General features: G+C 39.4%; 2 protein-coding genes across 5 annotated transcripts in view; both read right to left on the bottom strand.

Moving 5' to 3' along the window:
- Window positions 1-451: 451 nt before the first annotated feature.
- ALDH8A1 (aldehyde dehydrogenase 8 family member A1) lies at window positions 452-11,090 on the bottom strand. The gene is made up of 7 exons (XM_033053662.1): window positions 10,759-11,090; window positions 6,652-6,799; window positions 6,147-6,302; window positions 4,867-5,016; window positions 3,998-4,254; window positions 3,093-3,254; window positions 452-1,673 (listed from the first exon to the last, which is right to left on the bottom strand). The coding sequence occupies exons 1-7, from the start codon at window positions 10,894-10,896 to the stop codon at window positions 1,221-1,223; spliced, it is 1,464 nt and encodes a 487-aa protein (XP_032909553.1). The 5' UTR covers window positions 10,897-11,090; the 3' UTR covers window positions 452-1,220.
- A 2,197-nt stretch (window positions 11,091-13,287) lies between these two features.
- HBS1L (HBS1 like translational GTPase) overlaps window positions 13,288-20,233 on the bottom strand; it is a 56,000-nt gene continuing 49,054 nt past the window's right edge. For all 4 annotated transcript variants that reach the window (XM_033054395.1, XM_033054392.1, XM_033054393.1 and 1 more), the window contains 5 exons: window positions 18,359-18,449; window positions 16,647-16,755; window positions 15,961-16,061; window positions 14,908-15,052; window positions 13,288-13,955 (listed from right to left, as the gene is read on the bottom strand). In XM_033054395.1, the coding sequence (XP_032910286.1) occupies window positions 13,944-13,955; window positions 14,908-15,052; window positions 15,961-16,061; window positions 16,647-16,755; window positions 18,359-18,449 (458 nt within the window). In that variant the 3' untranslated portion in view covers window positions 13,288-13,943. The remainder of the gene's footprint in view (window positions 13,956-14,907; window positions 15,053-15,960; window positions 16,062-16,646; window positions 16,756-18,358; window positions 18,450-20,233) is intronic.

The following is a 20,233-nucleotide window of genomic DNA, read 5'->3' as shown; positions in this document are numbered from 1 at the left end:
GAAATTGGTAGAATGAAACATGCATTGATATGGCTGTTTATTCCCCTTCCAGATGTAACTGGGGATTGAAAACACCAAAGCGGGTGTTTTGCTGCCACCATATGGTCAGACCTAGGCATTTTTAAAATAAAATGTTTATACTTCTTCAGAATACATCAATTCTCTAAGCCTATCATTTTTATGCATTTCCTTAACATGCCTTAAAGTGGAGGTTCTTGTACCAGATCCAGCAAATGCCCACAGTTCCAACCCAACTGCTAGGTCTGCCCTGCAACCAGGTGGCATCCAGAGATGTGGAGGTGTACCCAACTCTATTTCTTTTTTTGTTGAAAGCACAGAAGTTTGTGAGATACCAGATTAAAAAATCTCTGCAAACAAATTAGGAATAGTTGGAAGAGGTTTTATATTTTGGTGACAGACATGTCCAACAGTTCATTCTCTCAGGAGTAAATTCAAGGTTTTATTAACAAAGAGTGAAACTGTCTGTGATGCAGCCATATTTTTGTGCAGGGATGTAAAAACCACCGTCACTGAGGTCTCAAAGTGACAAAAGGCTTTAATTTCAAAATAGTCAGAGAACAGGTATTAGGATGATCTGGCTCTCTGCCATAACAAAGGTTATAATTAAAACATTTATTGTCTCTGTGAATACCAAGAGAATGTAATGACCCCATAGTTTAAAACCATTTAGTAGGTTAAAGGTAGTTCCTCAGGCTTTCAGTGTAGTGTAGTATCAATCCTTGCTGCTATCAGTGAAGTGCAATATGGGCAGGTGTATGGACCACATTGTTTAGAGTAAATATGAGCTGATTCCCCTTTACAATATTAGTCTCACCAGGTGCCTGCTACTTTGTGCCTCAAGGTAATTTACCAACCAGAACGATTGTCATATATTACTGTTTCTCCAATCTGCCTTAAAGGGACAGATTTTTGAGGCAGGGATATCAAAAATATCAAAAATATTTTGGATCTGTAAGACAGGCAAGTCACTTAGCTTGGGATGGGTTGATTGTGGAGCCCACACTGGTCTTCTCATCCAACATGAAAATCTGACTCTAACGTCAGCATTTGGGATGATAATTTTCAGCTGTTATTGATATTATTTGACCAAAGTTCAAGAAAGGAATGGCCACAATAGTAGCCTGCATTCTAAGGAGCCATTTTTCATAACTCAAATTGCTGCCTTTTATTTCACTCCAAAATACTTCCGTTGACATATGTCAGTGCTTTATTGTGATGGTTTTGACCTCAGTGAAGAACTCATAGGAATCCTTTGCTCCCTCCCTGCCTATGCCTGAGGCTTTCATGCCACCAAATGGCAAGTTCAGGTCTCTCACAAGCCAGCAGTTGGTCCACACCAATCCAGACTGCAGCCTGTGTGCCACCCTGTGAACGCGTCCCACGTTGCCAGACCACACCGTGGCTGCCAAGCCGTATTTCACACCATTGGCTCTTTTGATCACTTCTTCTTCTGTATCAAATGCTACCACACATGTCACAGGACCAAAGATCTCTTCTTGCATGCAACAGGATTCATCCTTGACTTCAGTAATAATTGTGGGCAACATGAAATAGCCTTTCTGGTTGCCAGGTGGGAGGGCCAAAGGATCCACTCCCTCTCCACAGAGGACTCTGGCTCCTTCAGCCTGGGCTTTCTTCACATAGTTCCTTACCTGGGGAAGCAGCAGAAGAACATCACTGCTAAAGGACATCAAATCCCAAGGGTTCACACATCAGCAGGAGCCCCTGAACATCTCCAGCTGGAACATGCTGCCCTCTTACAACAGAGGGCAGCATTCCCCAACTTTTGGTGTTATGTTTCTTTGTAATCAAAGCTGTATGTTTCTTGCTGAAAAAAGCAACTGTTTTCTCTTTCCTAACACTTACTAGCCTGGCAAACAACACTGCTGGCCTTCCCACTAAGTATTGTCAAAAGGGCCCTTGATGAAAACACAAGTGGTCCCAGAGCCTCCCTCCCTTCTCCCAGGAGTCTGGGCAGTTTGCCATGTATCTCATGCCATGGTTCACTCATTTACTCCAAAGAATCAGTAGTATTTTCCTGCCTCACAGGCAAGGCTTTTAAAATGTTTACATGCCACTAGGCTGATGAAGCCATGAATGCTACAGAAAATCTCATCAATAAATGATTAAAGATGTTTCCATGGCTGCAGCTACCATATGTTTGCTAGCTTGAACACATGGGATGTAGTGTTGATCTGCTTCTGCTGTTCTGCAATTGTTGCCTGGTTTCTCTCCTTACAGAAAGACCACAGAGATATCACAGGGCTTCCTTATCTTTTTCTACTTTTAGCCAGCTTGGTAGGTAAAACTTGGAAGTTCTCCGTGGTACTACAGACTAAGGATCTCAGGAAGAGGGTGTTCCTACCACTCTACTTCAGAACAAGAGAACCTGGAGAACTTTCTGAGGCATCAGGAAGCACATCAAAGGTCTGGCTTTCTCTCGCTCTGTGGTTTTTTGGTCTGCTTCTTGCATCACAGAGTTCTGGGATATGAGCATCTGCTCTCCCTGAACTCTGACACCACAACTTTCATTTCATATAAGCCACTAAAGCAGACTGTGTCTAACTGTGCACCATCTCAGCTGCTCTCTGCACACAGACCATTACAAATTATTGCAAGCAGTCCTAGGAAACTGTTTCATACAAGCCAGAATTTTCCAGAGTGATATAGAAATAAAACTTTTACCTTGTCAACTAACTTATTAGGCAAATTAGTGATCTTAGCAAATGCACTACTAAAATCAAAGAAAATGTTGTTGAACTCTAAGATTTCAAAGTGTAAGTTCAGGACTTAGAATTATTAGAATTTTCTCATTCAATCAGGAGGAAATAGTCTTTTGTAATTTTAAATTGTTTATCCCAGAGAGTTTGATTTTTTTCAGAGTAATCACAGGATCCCAAGCCACAGGCAACAGAAACCTTATAAAAAAGATACCCTATAAAGGCTTTGAGTTATCATCCCTTAGAGCTTATCTTGGAGATGACAAGATCCTTTTCCACATACTCCTGAAACTACCTTTTGTAGTCCTCTAAAAGATGAGATGAACTCACATAAATGCCATGTAACATCACCTTTTCTAGATGCTCTTTACTTATTAGTGCTCCCACATTTATTGTAGGATCTGAGGGATTCCCAGTCTTCCACTTCTTGGTCTCTTCCACAAACCTCTTCAAAAACTCATTGTATATTCCCCTCTGAACAAAGATCCTGGAGGTGCAGAGACAGATCTCGCCCTACCAAAAATAAAGAAACAAGCAAGAAATCAACAATATTGGATGATATTACATGGCACTACTGACATGTACTAGGAATTACAACCCAGGTCACTTGTGCCCCTGCATCCTTAGGAGTGCAAACTGCATTAACCAGCACTGCAAAGTAGGATTTTTTCCAGATTAAAAACAAAAGGAGAAGGAAAAGGCAAAACAGTATCATTATTATGCAATCACTACCATAAGTAAATTTGATTTTATTGATTGCATGTTTTCTTCTCCAACATTTCTCTCTTCATTTCCTGATAATCTCTCCCTGATACCAAGCTATTTTTCTAACATTTGCCCAGATACAATTTCCTGGCTTTGGTGCTCTCTCCTGAGGGTGGTGATGAGGGAAGAATAATCTTAATAAAATTTTGGGGGAAGTCCCCTAATTTAATTCTAACAAATCAACAAGCTTCCCACTTACTTGCTTCCTTGAGAGATAAGAAATGTATCTATTTTGAGAGGAGTAATAACACCTTGTTATCTTCTGATGAAGTGCAGGAAGAAGAGCCTTTTATTACTTTGTTACCCTCTTGGGGAATAAAGAAACCTTTTTCATATTTTTCTGCTTAGGGTTTTCTCAAACATGATCTTGAAATAGACCTTGACAGTTTGAGATTCAGATCCAAAGGTAGGTGCACACATGGACACAAGCCCTCAGGCAACCACCCCTCCTGCTGCCAGCAGGGTTTATGTGTTATAGGGGTGGGAGGCACCTGGTTGGCAAAGCTGGACCTCACAGTGGTGGGGATGCACTGGCGCAGGTCGGCATCATCGAAGACGATGGCGGGGTTCTTGCCTCCCAGCTCCAGCGAGAGCCGCTTGCAGTGTGGAGCACTTTTCTCCGTGATGCGCTGGGCCGTCAGCGTGCTGCCCGTGAAGGAGAGCAGAGGCACGTCAGGGTGGCACACCAGGGCCTCTCCTGCCTTGGCACCCGTTCCAAACACGACGTTCACCACTCCAGCAGGGACCCCTGATGGGAACAAAGGCACACTGTCATTGTACCTTCACTGTGTTTTGTCCCTGAAGTTAGAAACCTACCAGCAGCTCCAGAGTGAAAAATACCAACCCTTAACTTCAGCAGTAGCGGAAATCCACGATGTCACCCAGCTCTATGGGACATGGGTTAAATGATAAAACCAGTTCCACCAATCAAGCCTGTCTGACATGCATCATCAGAGATGCAGTGTGGAGTCAGTCATTCAGGGAACAAGCAACTGTTCTCCCAGTTTTAATTAACAGTGCACCAAATAGACCTGTGACACAGTTACCAAGAGTCCATTCTCTTTTATTCTCTCATGGCTCCTTTGCTTACACCACAAACTTAGGGCATCCATAAGTGGAGTGCAGGAAGGGAAAAACTTTTCATCAGAAGATAGTGGAAAAAAAATGAGCAATAGCTGGGTTAGGGAGACAGGATAGTATGAGGACAGAGAAAGCCTTTTGTTCTCCAGTGCAACATTCAGCTACAGCAGTCTTTCCCCAAGCCTTTGAGCACCTTCTGATTTCTGCAGCTAAACAAAACCTGATGCACAGACGAGCGTTTCCTCTCTATTCCTGCTCTGTAGCATGCTACAGGACTTACCTGCTTTCTCCAAGAGTTTGCACATCATCCAGGCTGTGACAGATGTCATCTCACTTGGCTTGGCAACCACAGTATTTCCACATGCAATGGCAGGAGCTATTTTCCAAGTCAACAAATACAGTGGCAAATTCCAAGGACTGATTAAACCAGCTACAAAGCAAAACCACAAAGACAGGAGGTCAGTCTGATGGGATACAAAACTCACTTCTCTGACCTCAAGCAGTTATATACCAATTCAGATCTATGAAGGGAATTCAGTCATGGCTTTTATTTCCAGACAAATGTAGAAGAAATTTGCAGCATTTCCCACTATAACTTCTTAAAACATCTGTGCAAATGATTCTAAAACTGATCAGCTGAACTCCCAGGATAAGTTTTGCTGCTTATTCAGGGCAGAATCTTGTATTCTCAGGAAGTTTTTTAGTGTTTTACAGGAACATTAACGCAAGGTTAGCCACAACAATAATTTACAACTGGTCATTGAAAATACTTTGTGTTAGCAAAAAGCAAGTGAAAGAAACTATGGAATTATGTGACTCCTTACAAAAACCGCGGAATTTCCTTCTGTTTGATGGAGCAAGTTCAGCAAGGGACTTTTCCTTATGAGAATAATTTTACCAGAAGAAGCCATGCTCTCCACTGCTCAAGAGAAGCTTTACAGAGGTCCTCTAAGCTAGCCATTTTTATGTTTTAAGTAATTCAAGTGTAAATGTGGAGAACTCACATATATTTAATGTTATATGCTATTTATACTATATATATAATATAACCTAATAATGAAATCATTGCAACACCATTACTTGTCAGCTCAACAATGACAGGACCACTTTATTTTCTGAAGCAGCAGCAGCATCTAGTGGCCTAGTCCAGCAATTCCCCACCTAGAGTGGTTTATTCACACATGTGCACATGTGCAGACTACTACTGGTTCCCAAAGGAGAGAGGGATTGTGCTCTTCCCTCTGGAGCAGGAGCTCAGTTCTCTGCACATCTCACTGACCCACAGCTGTAATGATCACAGACACACACAGAAAAAACACAAGAGAGACTGTGAAGGTGAGAGCAATACATTAAGCCTTTTAGACATGCAATCTTTTTTTTTTTTTTTTTTTTTTTTTGCCATGAAGTAGCATAACTGATTTTACATAGAGTTGCTGATGCTTTAGCAGACAAGCCCATGTTTAGCACATGACTCAGAGACAATAAATGCTTTGAAAAAGAATCTTCCCCTACTGAGGCAGACATTCTGAAAAGCTCTTCAGCATGTGAGGATGATCATACCAACTCCCACAGGTGCCCTCGAGGTGTAGTGCACACAACCCATGGCTGGCATTTCAGTACACTCTGTGACATGATGAAGGATGGAAGAGGCAAAGAATCGAAAGTTGTGCACGGCCCGAGGGATGTCCACCGTTCTGGCAAACGTAATAGTTTTTCCTGAAACAAATCAAATATGCTGTTGTCATTATGGAAAGAAACACTGCTTTATAGTCTGCTCTGATAGTTCATTTGTGTCTTTTGGGAAATGTCTTTTGTCCTGTGCCCAAGTAATCTCCAGCAGAGTGCAGCAATAGTCAATGACAACAGCTCCCCTCTAGTAATGCATTTCAAATATCTGACAACTGAAGTCAAAGTCAGCAATTCTGAAAAGCAAGAATGCCCCAGGAATCCCAAACCCAAAACCTCCTCAAGGCTCATGCACATCAACTCCAATTTGCTCCAACAGTTCATACCATACAAAAAATTTCATCCAAATCCCCCATTTCAATATTCAGCAAGTTCATACCCTGATCCTTAGACTCTGCTTGTGCAAATGCTTCCAGGTCATGTTCAATCAGGTCTGCCAATTTGTTCAGTATCTGAGATCTTTCCAATGGACTTTTTGAGGACCAAATTGGGAAGGCTTCTTTGGCAGCTTTGACAGCAGCTTCCACCTGAAAAAGCAAAAGTGGGATGATGAATGCTAATGAAAGGCTTAAGGAAATATTAAACACTCGGCAGATGAATTAATATTTCAGAGACTAATAATCCAGATCACATTGCTGCGAAGATGACAACTCCTTAGAGCTTCTCCATTGTGATCAAAACACTACCCCATAACTTGAGAAGCGTTACTGAAACAGAATATCTAGAAAACAAACTTCCACTGGAACTCTTGTTTTTTCTCCAAATTACAGCAACTTGTGGACCACTGTCCAGGCCTGGAAGAAATGCTGGACTGTTCAACTGGCACCAGTAGGTGCCACTGGCCAAAACAAGAGAGAATCTTGTTTCTCATGGAGGAAAGAGCAGGAATCTACCCAGAGCAAATGTAGCTTCAGTTTAAACATGCACAATCTTTGCAACACAAGACTTCACCCACATCAGATAATGATGAAAGTGAGTGGCTGGATGGACTGCTGGCTCTTGATTCTCATCATTTGATTCAAACAAGGACTAAGAATATATTTAGGGAATGGACACTCAGAGAAAAAAATTATCTTACCTGATCACAGCTAGATTGTTATTAATGCCCTCACAGGAAAAAAAAGGTCCTTTTTAAGCTGAGGGTTTTGTCAGGTTTCTTATCAGACACCTAACAAAACCTACAGGTAAGAATCATTATATGCATTTATACAGATGCACTCCACTCCTATCAGTATTTTGCTGCGTGGTCCTTCAGCCTGACATTTCTGAACAGTGGCAGATTACCAGCACTTTTCTGAAGCAGACCCATCTTCAAAGGATTAAAATTCAGCAGAAGGCTTTCTGTCCCACCAGTCATTTTCTCTGGACTCTTAAATGGAAGTTACCTGCATCATTCATCATGTTTACCAGTCTTACACTAACTAAAGATGGTTATCAATATCCTTCCATATTTTAACTGCCCTGTTTCCCAACTTTTGCTTCCTATGTATCACTTATTCAATACTCCCAATGTCTAATATATGCATCAAAGTGGTGGTTTAGTCAAAGCTGTCTTAGCTGAGTTCCTAAAATTTTGCTCATAGTTTCTTCGGTTTTGGAAATCTGCCAAAATCAGTAACTAGAAGGATGCTGATGTAATATTAATCAGATCATTATGACCTCTCTGAATGTTGCCATATTGCTAGTTCCCACAAAGTCACTGAAGGCTCCTTTTCTACCAATTCCACAAAACTGAGTTCCAAATTTATTCCTTTAGATTATGACAGGTCTTTTAACACCACCACAAAATAATTTACAGGTACTCCAAAGACATTTTACTAACGAAAGCACAAAAGTTCAAGCAAACAAAAAAATAAAATCTATCTACTCCTTCTCCTTCCCCTTCCCACACAAATCAGAATTTTTGGGCCCCATAAAAATAATGACCACAGTTCGAAAGCCAGAACACCACCAGTGCAGGGGGCAAGGTGGGAAATAAACCAGCATGCACAGGGTCCCACGGATCACTGGCCAAGCTCAGAAACCCAAACTCTTCTCTTTCCACTGTAGTTCAACAACCTCCTGCTCAAGTGCTGATGGCAGCAGGCTGTCAGCCACTGAAGCAGGACCAAACCAGGCCTGGGAAAGAAAAACTGCAGCTTCCTGAGTGAGTTCAGGGCAGAAGCCATGCTACCCTGAAAATGTTCACCCTCTGTGAAACCATACTGCCCTCACAAATTAACTTGTTCTTCCACCCTCCCATCCTGTGGTGCTGCTGCTGCTCATCTGTTCTCTCCTCTGTGGCCTTTTCCACCAGGTGCTGCCAGAAGAGAAGATAATCAATACTGTCTGCATTTTTAACCCTTCAGTGGGTTTAGAAGGAGGACAAAACCACTGTTTTTTCACAAACAGCAGAAGAGAAAACTAGCAAATGAAGGAATTAAGTGGCAGTAGACTCACCTAAGAAAAAGTAAGACGAAAAAAGGAGAGAGATTTGTAGAGAAGAATTAAGCATACAAAGGTTAAAGAGCTATTTACTCTGACTAGCAAAAACCAGCAAAGAAAGTCAAGACACAAAGAAAACATGCATAAGAATTCAACTATGAACTCCTGTGTCTGAAACACTTCCTTCTGCTTTCCTCTTCCGCACAACACAGACACAGCGAAGCAACTCACAATCCAGACTCATCGGTAAAAGGCTGCTATCAAAATAACCTAGGCTGAACTGCCCTCAGGAAAAGATGTTTGCTTTGGCAGGGGATGATGTACCATCACATCAGGAGCCAGGTTCTTTTAAGAAAAGTGTTTTTAAAGTAGATATTCACCAGTACTAATTAGTCCTCATCAGCCTCTTTTTTGGATATACAGGGCACCTGCTCCTCTTGCTGTGGTTCTGCTATGTAGAATTTAAGGTATCTAGCTGGGGAACAAAGTAACCCCTGGGAAAAAAATACATTCAGTGGTTTTGGCAGAAAGTGGCTAAAATGGCCACAGCAGCTGACCTGGTGTTAAACTGCAGGGTCAGCAATAGATTCACTGTCTCCCCTTGTTTCACCTTCTAACCTCCCAGTAAAATTAATCAAGATAATATGCAACTGGACATTGAGCCTTGCTAGAAACCAGCATCCTGAGTCGTCTGCTGAACTCTGGTCCAGATGCTTACTTTGGTATCTCTAGACAACCTCAAGTAGTATGTGATTGCATTTTCCATCAGTCATCAGCGGATGCCAGCTCTGCAGAGCACAATCCTCTTGTATAGTTGTCTAAAGGCAGGACTAAAGCACTCACTAAATGTACAGGTCTTTAAACTGTGTTCCCATTGCTACACACAAACACTGACTCAGAAAGCTGAAAGAGAAAAGCATTGCCCTAAGGATATTTGAACTGTATCTCTAGTGCAGCCAGCAGCCTCTAGCATTCTCAGATCTCTCCAGTTTTAACGATTTTGCAAATGAATGGACAGGAAGATTTGCACCTGCAAAGAGTAAACTTTTCAAGCATAATTAGAATTGGAATGAACTTACACAGCTGTATTCCAAGAAACCCAACTTGTTACTCTTTAACCCTTGGTCATCAGCATCGAACGAATATTTACCCAGTTGAAATTACAGTGCAAAGGTTTCTGCTGAGAGAAGCTGTCAATAAGGTTGAAATGCAAGTGAAGGGAACAGCTACACACTGTAGTAGTTTGTTTCAAAAGCATTTTCAAAATGCTGTGCACTATTTTACAATATTTTCCAAGCCTTCTGTGCCATCCAAGCTTGTCCAGTCACTTCCCTCTTCAATAAGTCTGAAACACTATTTTGAACACAGACTTGTAGATCCCCTATAAAACAGCATCAATGAAACTGCAGTTCCCCATATGAACATCATTGCCCATCCACATCTGAATATGTACAGGGTTCCAGGAAACATTCACCCCAGGAGAGAGCACAAGACCAGGAAACCCTGGCAGAGGGTAAGATATGTTATAAGGAAACACATTCATCACAGCCACTTCATCACAGCCACTGATTATCCAATTGCTAATATCAAAACCAGAGAGGTCTGAAAGGTTTTTACCATCTTCAGAGAAGAGACACCAAGCCAAAAATGCTTTTCAATGAAAAGTGCAAATCATCAAGACACTTAAGGGAGAGCACAGTTGCATATGGTGCCTCTAAATTTATTTTCAGAAGAGATCGATAAACACTGTTCTCACTTACAGACTGTTTATATTTACAGCCTGTCTGGGTGTAAATATTCCATGAAAGTTACTGAAGCTTTGTTGATTCACACCAGTTTAGAATCCAGATCATAACTTTCTAATAGCAAAATGTAAAAAAATGACAGCATTTGCTGCCGCAGCAGCGGATTATACAATACTACAATACAATCAAGAATTGACTTGTTTAAGCATTGAAGTGATATTTTTTCTGTTCTCCCACCTCCAGCCTCTCTCACCCAAAAGGTTATTGTTACATGCATTTAACTTTTTCACTTCTTTGTACATGTGGAGAGTACTCACCTCTTCTTTGCCACTGTCTGGAACCCTGCAATAGACATCTCCAGTGGACGGATTATAGGAGTCTATGTAGGAGGAACAAGGAACAAATTTGCCACCTATGAAGTTTTCCAGCACTAACAGAGCCTTTGAGTGAGCCATTGTTGGCTGCTTGCTTCACCTGTGATTTTTTTTCAACGAGGCATCAATCTAGATTAGTATGTCTGTATGTATTTGCACAGTGAGCGAACTCCTCCCCTGTCTCTCTGTCTTCCCTGAACGACTTGTTTACAAGTGGGAACAAATCCTGGCAACATCAGCAGGAAAGAGGGAAGGGGAAAAAGTATTTCTGTGACACTTGGTTCTTTTCTAGGAGTTGAAGCAAGGAGGGAAGAACAACACAGTTGCTGGAAACTAGCTTTTCTCTGTAGGAAATAAAAGAACTGTTTGACAGGGGAATTTCTACCTGTAACAGTTTTTTAAGTTACAATTTGAACACATTTTGCAACAACTAAACAAAATAATTAAACACTAACACCTACCCAGGAACCTGCTTCTAAGTGTCAGCAGACAAAAGGAAAGACACTTAAAACCAGCATGTCTACAGCTCATGGCTCACTGTTTTATTATTATTAATACTTTTCCTAGTATCCCCAAAATCAATGCACCTATCAAACCAAAAGATTTTAAGAAACTTTTCCACCAATATCCCCCAAAATCAAATACTACTAACAGCTGAGTGACCCCTCAATTCAAACAGCTGAGAAGCACAATCCTACCTGTTACACTGTTATATGTTGACAGAAATTAATCCGATTTCCCCCCACCCACCAAAAAAAGCAAGACACTGGCTGTCACGCTTTCCCTTCTATAGATATTCCAGTGGAAGCCACCTTACTACAGAGAAGACTGTTATTGGAAGTTTTTCATTAACTTCCCAAGAACCTGAACTGCCAAGTAAGAGCTGTGTAAGACATTTTCTTCAAGGCAATGCTGAGGATTATCAAATCGCTTTAATATTGCATGCCACCTCCTTGTTCTCTGGAGATATTCAAAACACTACACCCAGAGAGCAGTATGTTCTCTTTAGGAGATTGTGAATATCTCAATCAGCAGTTCAGGAAGGTTTTGCATCCTAGACGGCTGCCAAGCCACCAAGTTTCACGTGGATCAACATGCAATCATATTTTGATTGAAGAAAGGTGATATGCTTCTATTGCACAACAAGAGATCATTCATGTTTCAATCAAGTGGCACCTCTGGGCAGAGTTCAAATCTGCGTTGAAAGGTAGTACAGTCACGTTGAAACTGGATTATGTAATACCTCCGCTTCTCCCAAGCTGCAAACTGGGAAAGTATGAAAGTAGCTTTTCTGTCATCACAGAAAAGTGAGCCTCAAAATTTAATCAGAAATTATGAATGAGAAGAATTATCAGAGGTTTACCCTGTATCACACTTCCTTGTCCATAAACAGTGAGGAATTTATCCAAGACTTAGAACTGAAGACCGTAACTGTCCCCTGACTTAAGGGCAACCTAAACATTTTCAAAGTTTGAAGGCAAGCTCAAGTGGAAGAGGTTAAATGCAGGAGCTTGGCAGTATAAACCTCTGGAATTCAACAAGGGCACCTAAACCTTCAAAGTGGCATGTGGAAACCGCCAAATATTTAAGTGCAACTTTTGGTCTATAAAAAGACATAAGAAATAGTGGTGATTCATAAAATTGGCCGTAACAGTTTTCCAGTATTTCAGATTCACAAGCTTTTACAAAAGCCATTTCTACAATCCATGGATTGTATATATACAAATATTCATGCAGTCAACAGTATAATTCATCTATGTGGTCAAGTGCAGGTAGCTGATAAATCGGGACTAAAGCACCAAAGTGCAAAAAAAGTTATCTACAAAAAAAACCACATAGGAGGAGTAGGTACAGACCATACAGGACTGTGAACTAAATAACAACCAGAGCATTTTTGTGTTCTTTACTACTCTGGACACAGCTTTACTTTGTTAACCCTATAGATGGATTCTCTGGAGCAAGTGCTTCAGTTCCTGTTTCCACCTACTAACTCCAGGCAAAGATAAATTGTCTCCACTCTGCACTCACATACAGGTCCTGAAATACCTGAGGTCCTCTCAAAATTCCTACTGAAAAAACTTCCAAGTTGTAGTAAAGTGTGTCTGTCCTGAGCTGGAGGCGGCAGAGGGACCCCTCCTTTCAGCTGGGAGGTTTAATCTGCCCCATTACTGAAAAGTAGGAAAGAGTTACAGGCGTAAGTCAGCACAATTTGGCTTTAGCAGACACCACAAGATTAAACTGTCAGCCTTTGTTCAAAAGAGCACTAAGTCTGGATGAAAGAGATGTGTATGCGCAGTGGCTGCACTGAGTAACACGAGAAAAACTGAAATTATTTCTTCAGAAAGCCAAGTTGGATGCCTGTTTCGCATTTTAACTCATAAGTTTACTCTGAAACTTCTCAGTTATGGTAAGTGAAGAATGATTTAACACAATTTAGGAGTGTTTAAATAACAAAAGATGAGGGAGACAAAAAATGCTCAGACAAATTTATTTTATTATTCTTACAGCTGAAAAATAAAATTAGCCAAAGTTGGCACAGCTTCCACTACACAGCAAAAAAAAATTTCTTTTTTCTTAAATAAATTTTGGGACAGGGAAAATAATCCCATGATGATACTACATGCCATTCTCTTGAAAACAAGGTAAACAGTTCTTTTTTCTCCCTGAATATGCATTCAACTCAAACCTAAAAATATTTCAGACCAATAAAGTTACTTTACTGAATTAATGTGCAGCAAGAAAGCAATCAAAGAAAATATGTAAACAATTTATATCTGGAAGTAAGGAGTTTGTTTCATGATAATTCATCATCTTTTCCTCCAATTCAACTTTCTTAATATTTTTCCATCAACTTCTCTAAGGGCTAAATTCCACACGGAGAAACTCATGAGATTTGTGAGATCAAGAAGTGCAACACTAGCAGTTCCTTGTCAGTTGGCATATTGTTCTGCAGCAGGAGAGACTGATGAATGGATCCCCAGATGTCTCACACAATTTGACTTGTGTCACCACCATCTTCTCCCCAGTTAATTGCACTTGTTCCTTCAACTGAAATTATTGGATTCTTAAATAGAAGTTTGGATATCTGATAGAGTTTTGTTTGGACGGTGGAAATTCTGTCACCACTGTCATTCTTTAATCTAAAAATATAAGCAAACAGAAAAAACCCTATGGTGAAAAATTAAGTACTAAGTGTAAAATAATCTCAGTGTTTTTAAATATTATATAGTTGTGGAAAAAAATAATTGCTTTTCCACTTAAATTCTCGGAACAAGAAGACAAGTACTAAAATAACAATTCTCAAATAACATATCAAAGAGGTTTTTTAGTCCCAAGTCCACAAACATTAGTTTAGCTCTACACACTGCAGATCTAAACAGAATCCCACTCACCTCAAATTTAATGAAAAATGGGTGCAATCCATCCTATTTCTGGATCTTATTTAAGACCAGACAGACTTTTAGGAGCATTATACATCTATAAGGCCTCTGACTGACCTAGGATATCATTCCTATGCATCCATGGAGAAAACAGAAATGTTCATGCTCTAATTCTAACTTTTGACATTAAATGACTCAGCCTTAAGTTCTCAGTACCAGAACTTGGTTAATGTGCAAGACTTTTTAAAGGGACAGAATGAGTGATATTCATATTTTTTGCTTCTAGTAGAAGATAAAACATTTATGTTTAGCCCCGCAATCTTTGCTTCCTCTCACAGAGGATCAGAAAATGTTTTCAGGCATCAGTAAGAATCAAATGTACAATTGTCTTCAATTTTAACAGAAAAATATTGGACCCAACCTAGACAGTTAAAATGGCCAACACTTCTTATTTACAAACTGCTTCCCATATATGCATACAGGCAGATTTCAAAAAGACTGATTTATGTTAACTCAAGGGGAAAGAGGGGAAATCCTAAACAGGGTGATTTTTACTCCTAATAAAATAAACAGAATCACAAGTTTCCTTTGCATCTTGCTGAAGCACTGTCTCTTTTTTAGCAGAAAAAATTCACTTTTCGGGTGTTAAACAGGTCTTAATTATAACATCATTCTTCTGCAGTACAGAAAGTCTATTATGAAGATGCCATACCTCTGTAACAACACCTGCAGCAATAGTGGAACCACTGTAGCGTAACATAAACCTCCCCAGCTCTTTAAAATCCTTGTACAACTCTAGAGCAATAGGTCTTTGAGTTTGTAGTTCTATTAGAGCATTCTGGCCCTTAGCCAAGAACCTGCAGGTAAAAAAGCAGAAAACTCTATTAGAAATGTAAGCACGGATAAATGAAGAAAAGAACACTGAATAAATGGAAAAAATCATTTTGGAAGGCCCAGAGTATAAATATCAAACTTAATTTCAAGTATAACCCAAGATATGAGAATGAAAACTCATTTGCCTGGAGTATACATTTTAATAAGGCATCTAAGTTTTCTTCAAAAACTTCTTGGCACTCACCACAGTATTTAATAAATTGCTTTGAATCCAATTATCTCACTAACACCTGTTTTTCACTTTGTGAAGTGGAAATCAAATCTTGTTTCAACCCCACAACTAAAGAGCCAATTCATTACTTTGCAGAAGTCTGCAACAGCTTCAGCCATGAAACTTCTGGAAAAGGACTATTCTGAAAATGTTGTATGTATCACATAGCATTTTTAGCCAAATACAGCTTTAAGTAACTAGAGGGATGTTACTATAGCTGTATGGGAAGACTCCCTAAATTTCTTTTGCACTGCCACACTGTCTAGTCAAGTGTGTTTCAGACAGTTATCATCCCCAGAATTAAATAAGGATCCCATGCTTTAACAGTAAGAGAATAAATACTTTTTTAAAAAAGAAAAGGAAGAGAGAGAGAGAAAAAAAGTCCTTTAAGTGAAGGGCTGCTGATTTAGGATACATTCCCAATTCTGCAAGTGACCTTAGGCCTAAGTCATTGTACTTCTCAGGTGCTCTGCATTTATCAAGAGGGCAGGAGGTTTTTCGGTTTGTAAAGCACATTGAAATCCAAATATGAAACCAACTAAAACAATAAAAGCATATTCTTATAACATACAATTGATTCATAGTAGAACCTGTTTGATATACTGTGTATTAAACATCAACCCACTTCTTGAGTAATTATTAACTATTCATAACACTTACTTAGGTTTTTTCTTTGTCACTTCACCAGTGCTTTTGTGCAGGACACTCAACAGTCTTGTAATAGTAGCAGGTTCACTTACTGTTTGATAGTGTAAAAGCACCTGAAAATATTTTCTGCAGTTATTAAATAACCTACAATAATCAGCTATTCTAGGTGTTAATAGTTGAAAACAGCAGATAAAGACTGATTTTTTTAAACAAATAGTAATAAAACATCTCTCACAGGAGTGTCTGCCTCCCATCCAGTTACTGTTCTTAGATCCCAAACTTCGTGATCAAAAGGCCATATTTCATGTCACCATAAGTATATTTTTTAACCTTCAGTGTTTTGCTTTTGCCATCTCGGTGCAGTTCTGTAGTAAGAACTGATATTTTATTTATTTTAAAAGGTATCTTACACTTAAGTGCATCATTACATTTCCACAAGATGTGAGCTTCTGAAGCCTAGCTGTGGCAGAACTTACATTCTCTAAAATGGTTCAGCTATATATTAAAAGCCAGTAAGAATATGCATAAACAGCCACAGTAGCCCCATCTAAACACTTAAAAATTACAGAAGAATCTGTTTCCTCTGGAGAGACAGAACCACTTCTGGATTCTGAATGTGTCTTGTATTCAGGAGGTCAAACAGAGAGAGGAAAAGCTCTGAGCAACCTGCCATGAACATAGTTTTTACAGAAACTTACAGGAAATCCTTTAGTGATTGGAATCTCAATATTGAAGATGAGAACTCGAGCTCTGAACCGAGTGCAAACCTTAATAGGTTCCTTGGGATCACAAAATACACAGCCCACACTACAAGAGAGAACAAAAAAAAAAAAATTAAAACAGACATCTCTTGAAATAGAAGTGTTAAATAATTATCCTTTTCCAATTCAGTGATTAGGACAAGCAAAGGAAAAGCAACATCACTTTAATATAACCAGGGTAGTGGGGAGAGTGTAGGTGTGTGGATATCCAGGAACCCTGTATTAAAACCTGTAACAAAATGCGTTCCTAGACAATGTCTACCTTATTTTGTGTGTATGCATGAAGGGCTCTGTCTAGTTCAGTGAACAATTGCGTCCACTGCTAATCAGTTTCTGAAAATGTCACTGTTTCCTGTGTGTAGATATTTTTAAGAATTAGACTTTCATTGAGAGATTCAGGGTTTCCGTTCAATAGCATAAAATACTTCAGGGTGCCCAAAATTGCAGCACTGCCGACTGTAGCTCAAATATTTTCTGGATGATAAGGGATCATGATCACGATTCAAAACCTGAGTTTCCAGCAACACTGATTTTCAAAATACTCTACATGGAGTCACAGGAATGCTGCTGGTTCCAAGTTGGTAAGTAGACTAGACACAGCTTTTTTACAGGGGCTAGTTTTAGCAATCTGAAATGAAAATTAATTCCACACAGGAAAACATGACTGAAGAGAAAAAACAGTATGATTAAACATATGCATCAAATTTCATCAATATCAAGAGAACTTGAAAATTCAAAGTTTTTCTTGACAACACTAACAGATCTCCAAAGATGAACGACATCAAGGTAACAAATTGACTCAAAACTTCATTCAACAACTAGAACGAGACTTCACTCACCCTTTCACCACTGAGAATCCCACCCCACTATGAAATGGCAACACAGTATACCTGCACTTTTCCCTTAAATCAGAGAACAGATTTGAAAAACTATCAATGCAAGGATATCTTCAAAGAGTAGCCTGAAAATCTGCTGTTTGAAGTCCAACTGGAATGTAAAAAAGGTGAACAAATTGTGGATCCAACTATCTGGCTTGAACAACAACTGACATTTAAAAGTTTGAGGTTAATGCTTAGCATGAATCCTACAGACTGGAAAGGACATAAAGAGATTTGCTGTGTCTCAGCACCCCATCAGAATATCAGACCATCCCTTAGCAAAGCACTTAGGAAAATAAATCTTACTAGCACCTAAATGTGTTGAATAAACAGTTTCTATCAATTTCACTTGTACAGATTCACTTACTAGTACAAAACGGCAGGCGTTTGCGTGTGTCCTGTTAGAATGATTGATAATTTGAGAAGTTCTTTAAAAATTTTGTTTCATTTAGCAACACAGGTTGAATTTATCTGGCAACTAAAATGTCCAAGGAGAAGTCTAAAAGCAAAGGGATTGGAAGGTTACTGGTGTCAGCACTAGGGCAAAGGATGAAAACTGACAGTACTCTTCTGAGGCTACCGTTGCACATGCAGCAGATGTTTCCAACGTTTGTACATGCAAGCCAGGTGATATGCATCACTTTGGTTTTAAATATCCTGGTAGCCACATCATTCTTCAAGTAAACCGCTGTAATATAGCCCAGTGTCATAGTTATATAGCTTTTCATTAAAAACAAACCGTTACTTAGACTGAAACCCAGTTTTGCTCACTTGATTTTGATGATATCCATGCCGGTCAAAGTGAGACTAACGTGATCTCCTGCTGCAGCCCAATCAACTGGTTCATCGTGCAGTGTGATTCCTGGAAATGAGTAAGAACAGAACTCACAGTGAAGTACCTAGGTTCTGAGCTACAAACAAACAGCTCTGTTTGGACCATTTGTGCTTCATCAACCATTACTCATCAATTTTCAGTATGAATGGGTTGAGAGTAAAAGCTTTTTAACTGAGAAGACCGAGGAAGCTTTTTTTCCCCCCCTCGGTGAGGATTCACTATTCTCTCTCACCGCACCCTGCACCATAACATGGTCTTATTTAAGCCAGAAGAGGGGACCTGGCCCTTGTCACCAGCACAGATGACGCAATCCTGAAAAAGCTGTAGTACTAATATCTCCATATCTGCCCCACCCATCCTTTGAGGCACACGCACACCCTAGACCGCATCTTTCATATACTTTAATGGTACTGTGTCAACTTTCATTTACCTTAAGTGGGTTTGCTGACTCTTTCATAAAAAAGTGTAACTGAAGCCTTTCATTCGTGACATCGCGTCTATTAGAAAGCACCTTTCTTTACAAGTAATTTAATTCTGACTTTTATGTATTTTAACTTCTTTAAAAGACAACCTGGTTGATGGGTGAGGACAAGACTAAGTAGTTCTGATTGGACATCCTGAGGTTTCTGGCGGACATCAAGAAAAAAAGAAAAAACCTGGTTTTTTTAGAAATACTGCATATATTTATAGGATCTAGTTCTATTTTGCTGCAGATTGTACCTCTTGACTTGCAGATTTTTTCCCCAAAACCACTCGCCAAAAACATGCCAGAAAGCATGATTCAACTATAATCATGCTAAGTACCATTTTTAAGCAGCACTGATAATTATTTGATATATCTGCCATTATCACAGAATGAAAGAAATTCAGCCTCTTGAAATGAACAGCTTGAATCCTAATGTGCCCACCACCTTAAGTAAATACTGTATGCTGAATTATCACTTCTTTACATTAAATATAAATAGTACATGCTTAATGAACTTATGTGCCCAACCTTCATTTGCATTTCAGTCATAGGAGAGGCAGTACAAAAGAAAAACCATAGAATCGTGCTGCTGGAGATACTCAGACAAAATACATCTTTTCCCATTGCACTTCCTCCACTCTCCACACAGAGGAGTGACTACAGTGGTCTGCTACTCAAATTCATCCATATTATTGTAACATTCCTGTGCATGTGAATAATGTGCATAGAACTGTTTAAGCTGATAGATTGAAGAGCTTCCCAAATTAGCACTGAACAAGCTGGGTTTGGAATAGAACAGACAACCAAACCAACACATTGATGAATTCAGGCTAAATACTTAGAGACAAAAAGCTATTCATATCTCAAGGGCTCAATTTTTTATTCACTGGCCAATGTAAGAAAATCATAATTTTATCTTTCTATTTCCATATGAAACAAAACCAACTCTGCAGTACAAAGACAGCAAGTTTAATCAGGAAACAGCTAAGTACTTAATGTCTAGCTATTTCTTTTCAGAAATCAAATACATTGAAATTTAAATCCAATTTTCTTCTCTTTTCCAGTTGCTCAAGACAACTATATCCTGAAAGTTTGATACTATGAAAGGATCAGTGAGAAATCTTACAACATCAAACAGGAGCAATGACTTAATTCTCAAGCTTTTTCAAAACCAATTAGTAAGATTAATTTCTAAAGGTTGTTCAACATCCTCACACTTCCTAAAAGCAGAAACACTCCACATTAAAGCTGAATACTAATGATTCCTGTACTGAATATCTTTATAGACATTGCTGGAACTCAAATGCTTTTACAGGCTCTTCATAAAGCAATGTCAAAAGCCACA

Source organism: Catharus ustulatus, chromosome 3, assembly GCF_009819885.2.
Source record: "Catharus ustulatus isolate bCatUst1 chromosome 3, bCatUst1.pri.v2, whole genome shotgun sequence".
NCBI classification, from domain to species: Eukaryota; Metazoa; Chordata; class Aves; order Passeriformes; family Turdidae; genus Catharus; species Catharus ustulatus.
This window is presented reverse-complemented; position numbering and strand designations above follow the sequence as displayed.

Coding starts and splice junctions, on each gene's coding strand:
- ALDH8A1 (XM_033053662.1), bottom strand. CDS start 10,896: ATGGCTCACTCAAAGGCTCTGTTAGTGCTGGAAAACTTCATAGGTGGC. Junction 6,303..6,651: donor AGCAGAGTCTAAGGATCAGG/GTATGAACTTGC, acceptor GATTTGTTTCAG/GAAAAACTATTACGTTTGCC. Junction 4,255..4,866: donor CAAACTCTTGGAGAAAGCAG/GTAAGTCCTGTA, acceptor TGTTCCCATCAG/GGGTCCCTGCTGGAGTGGTG.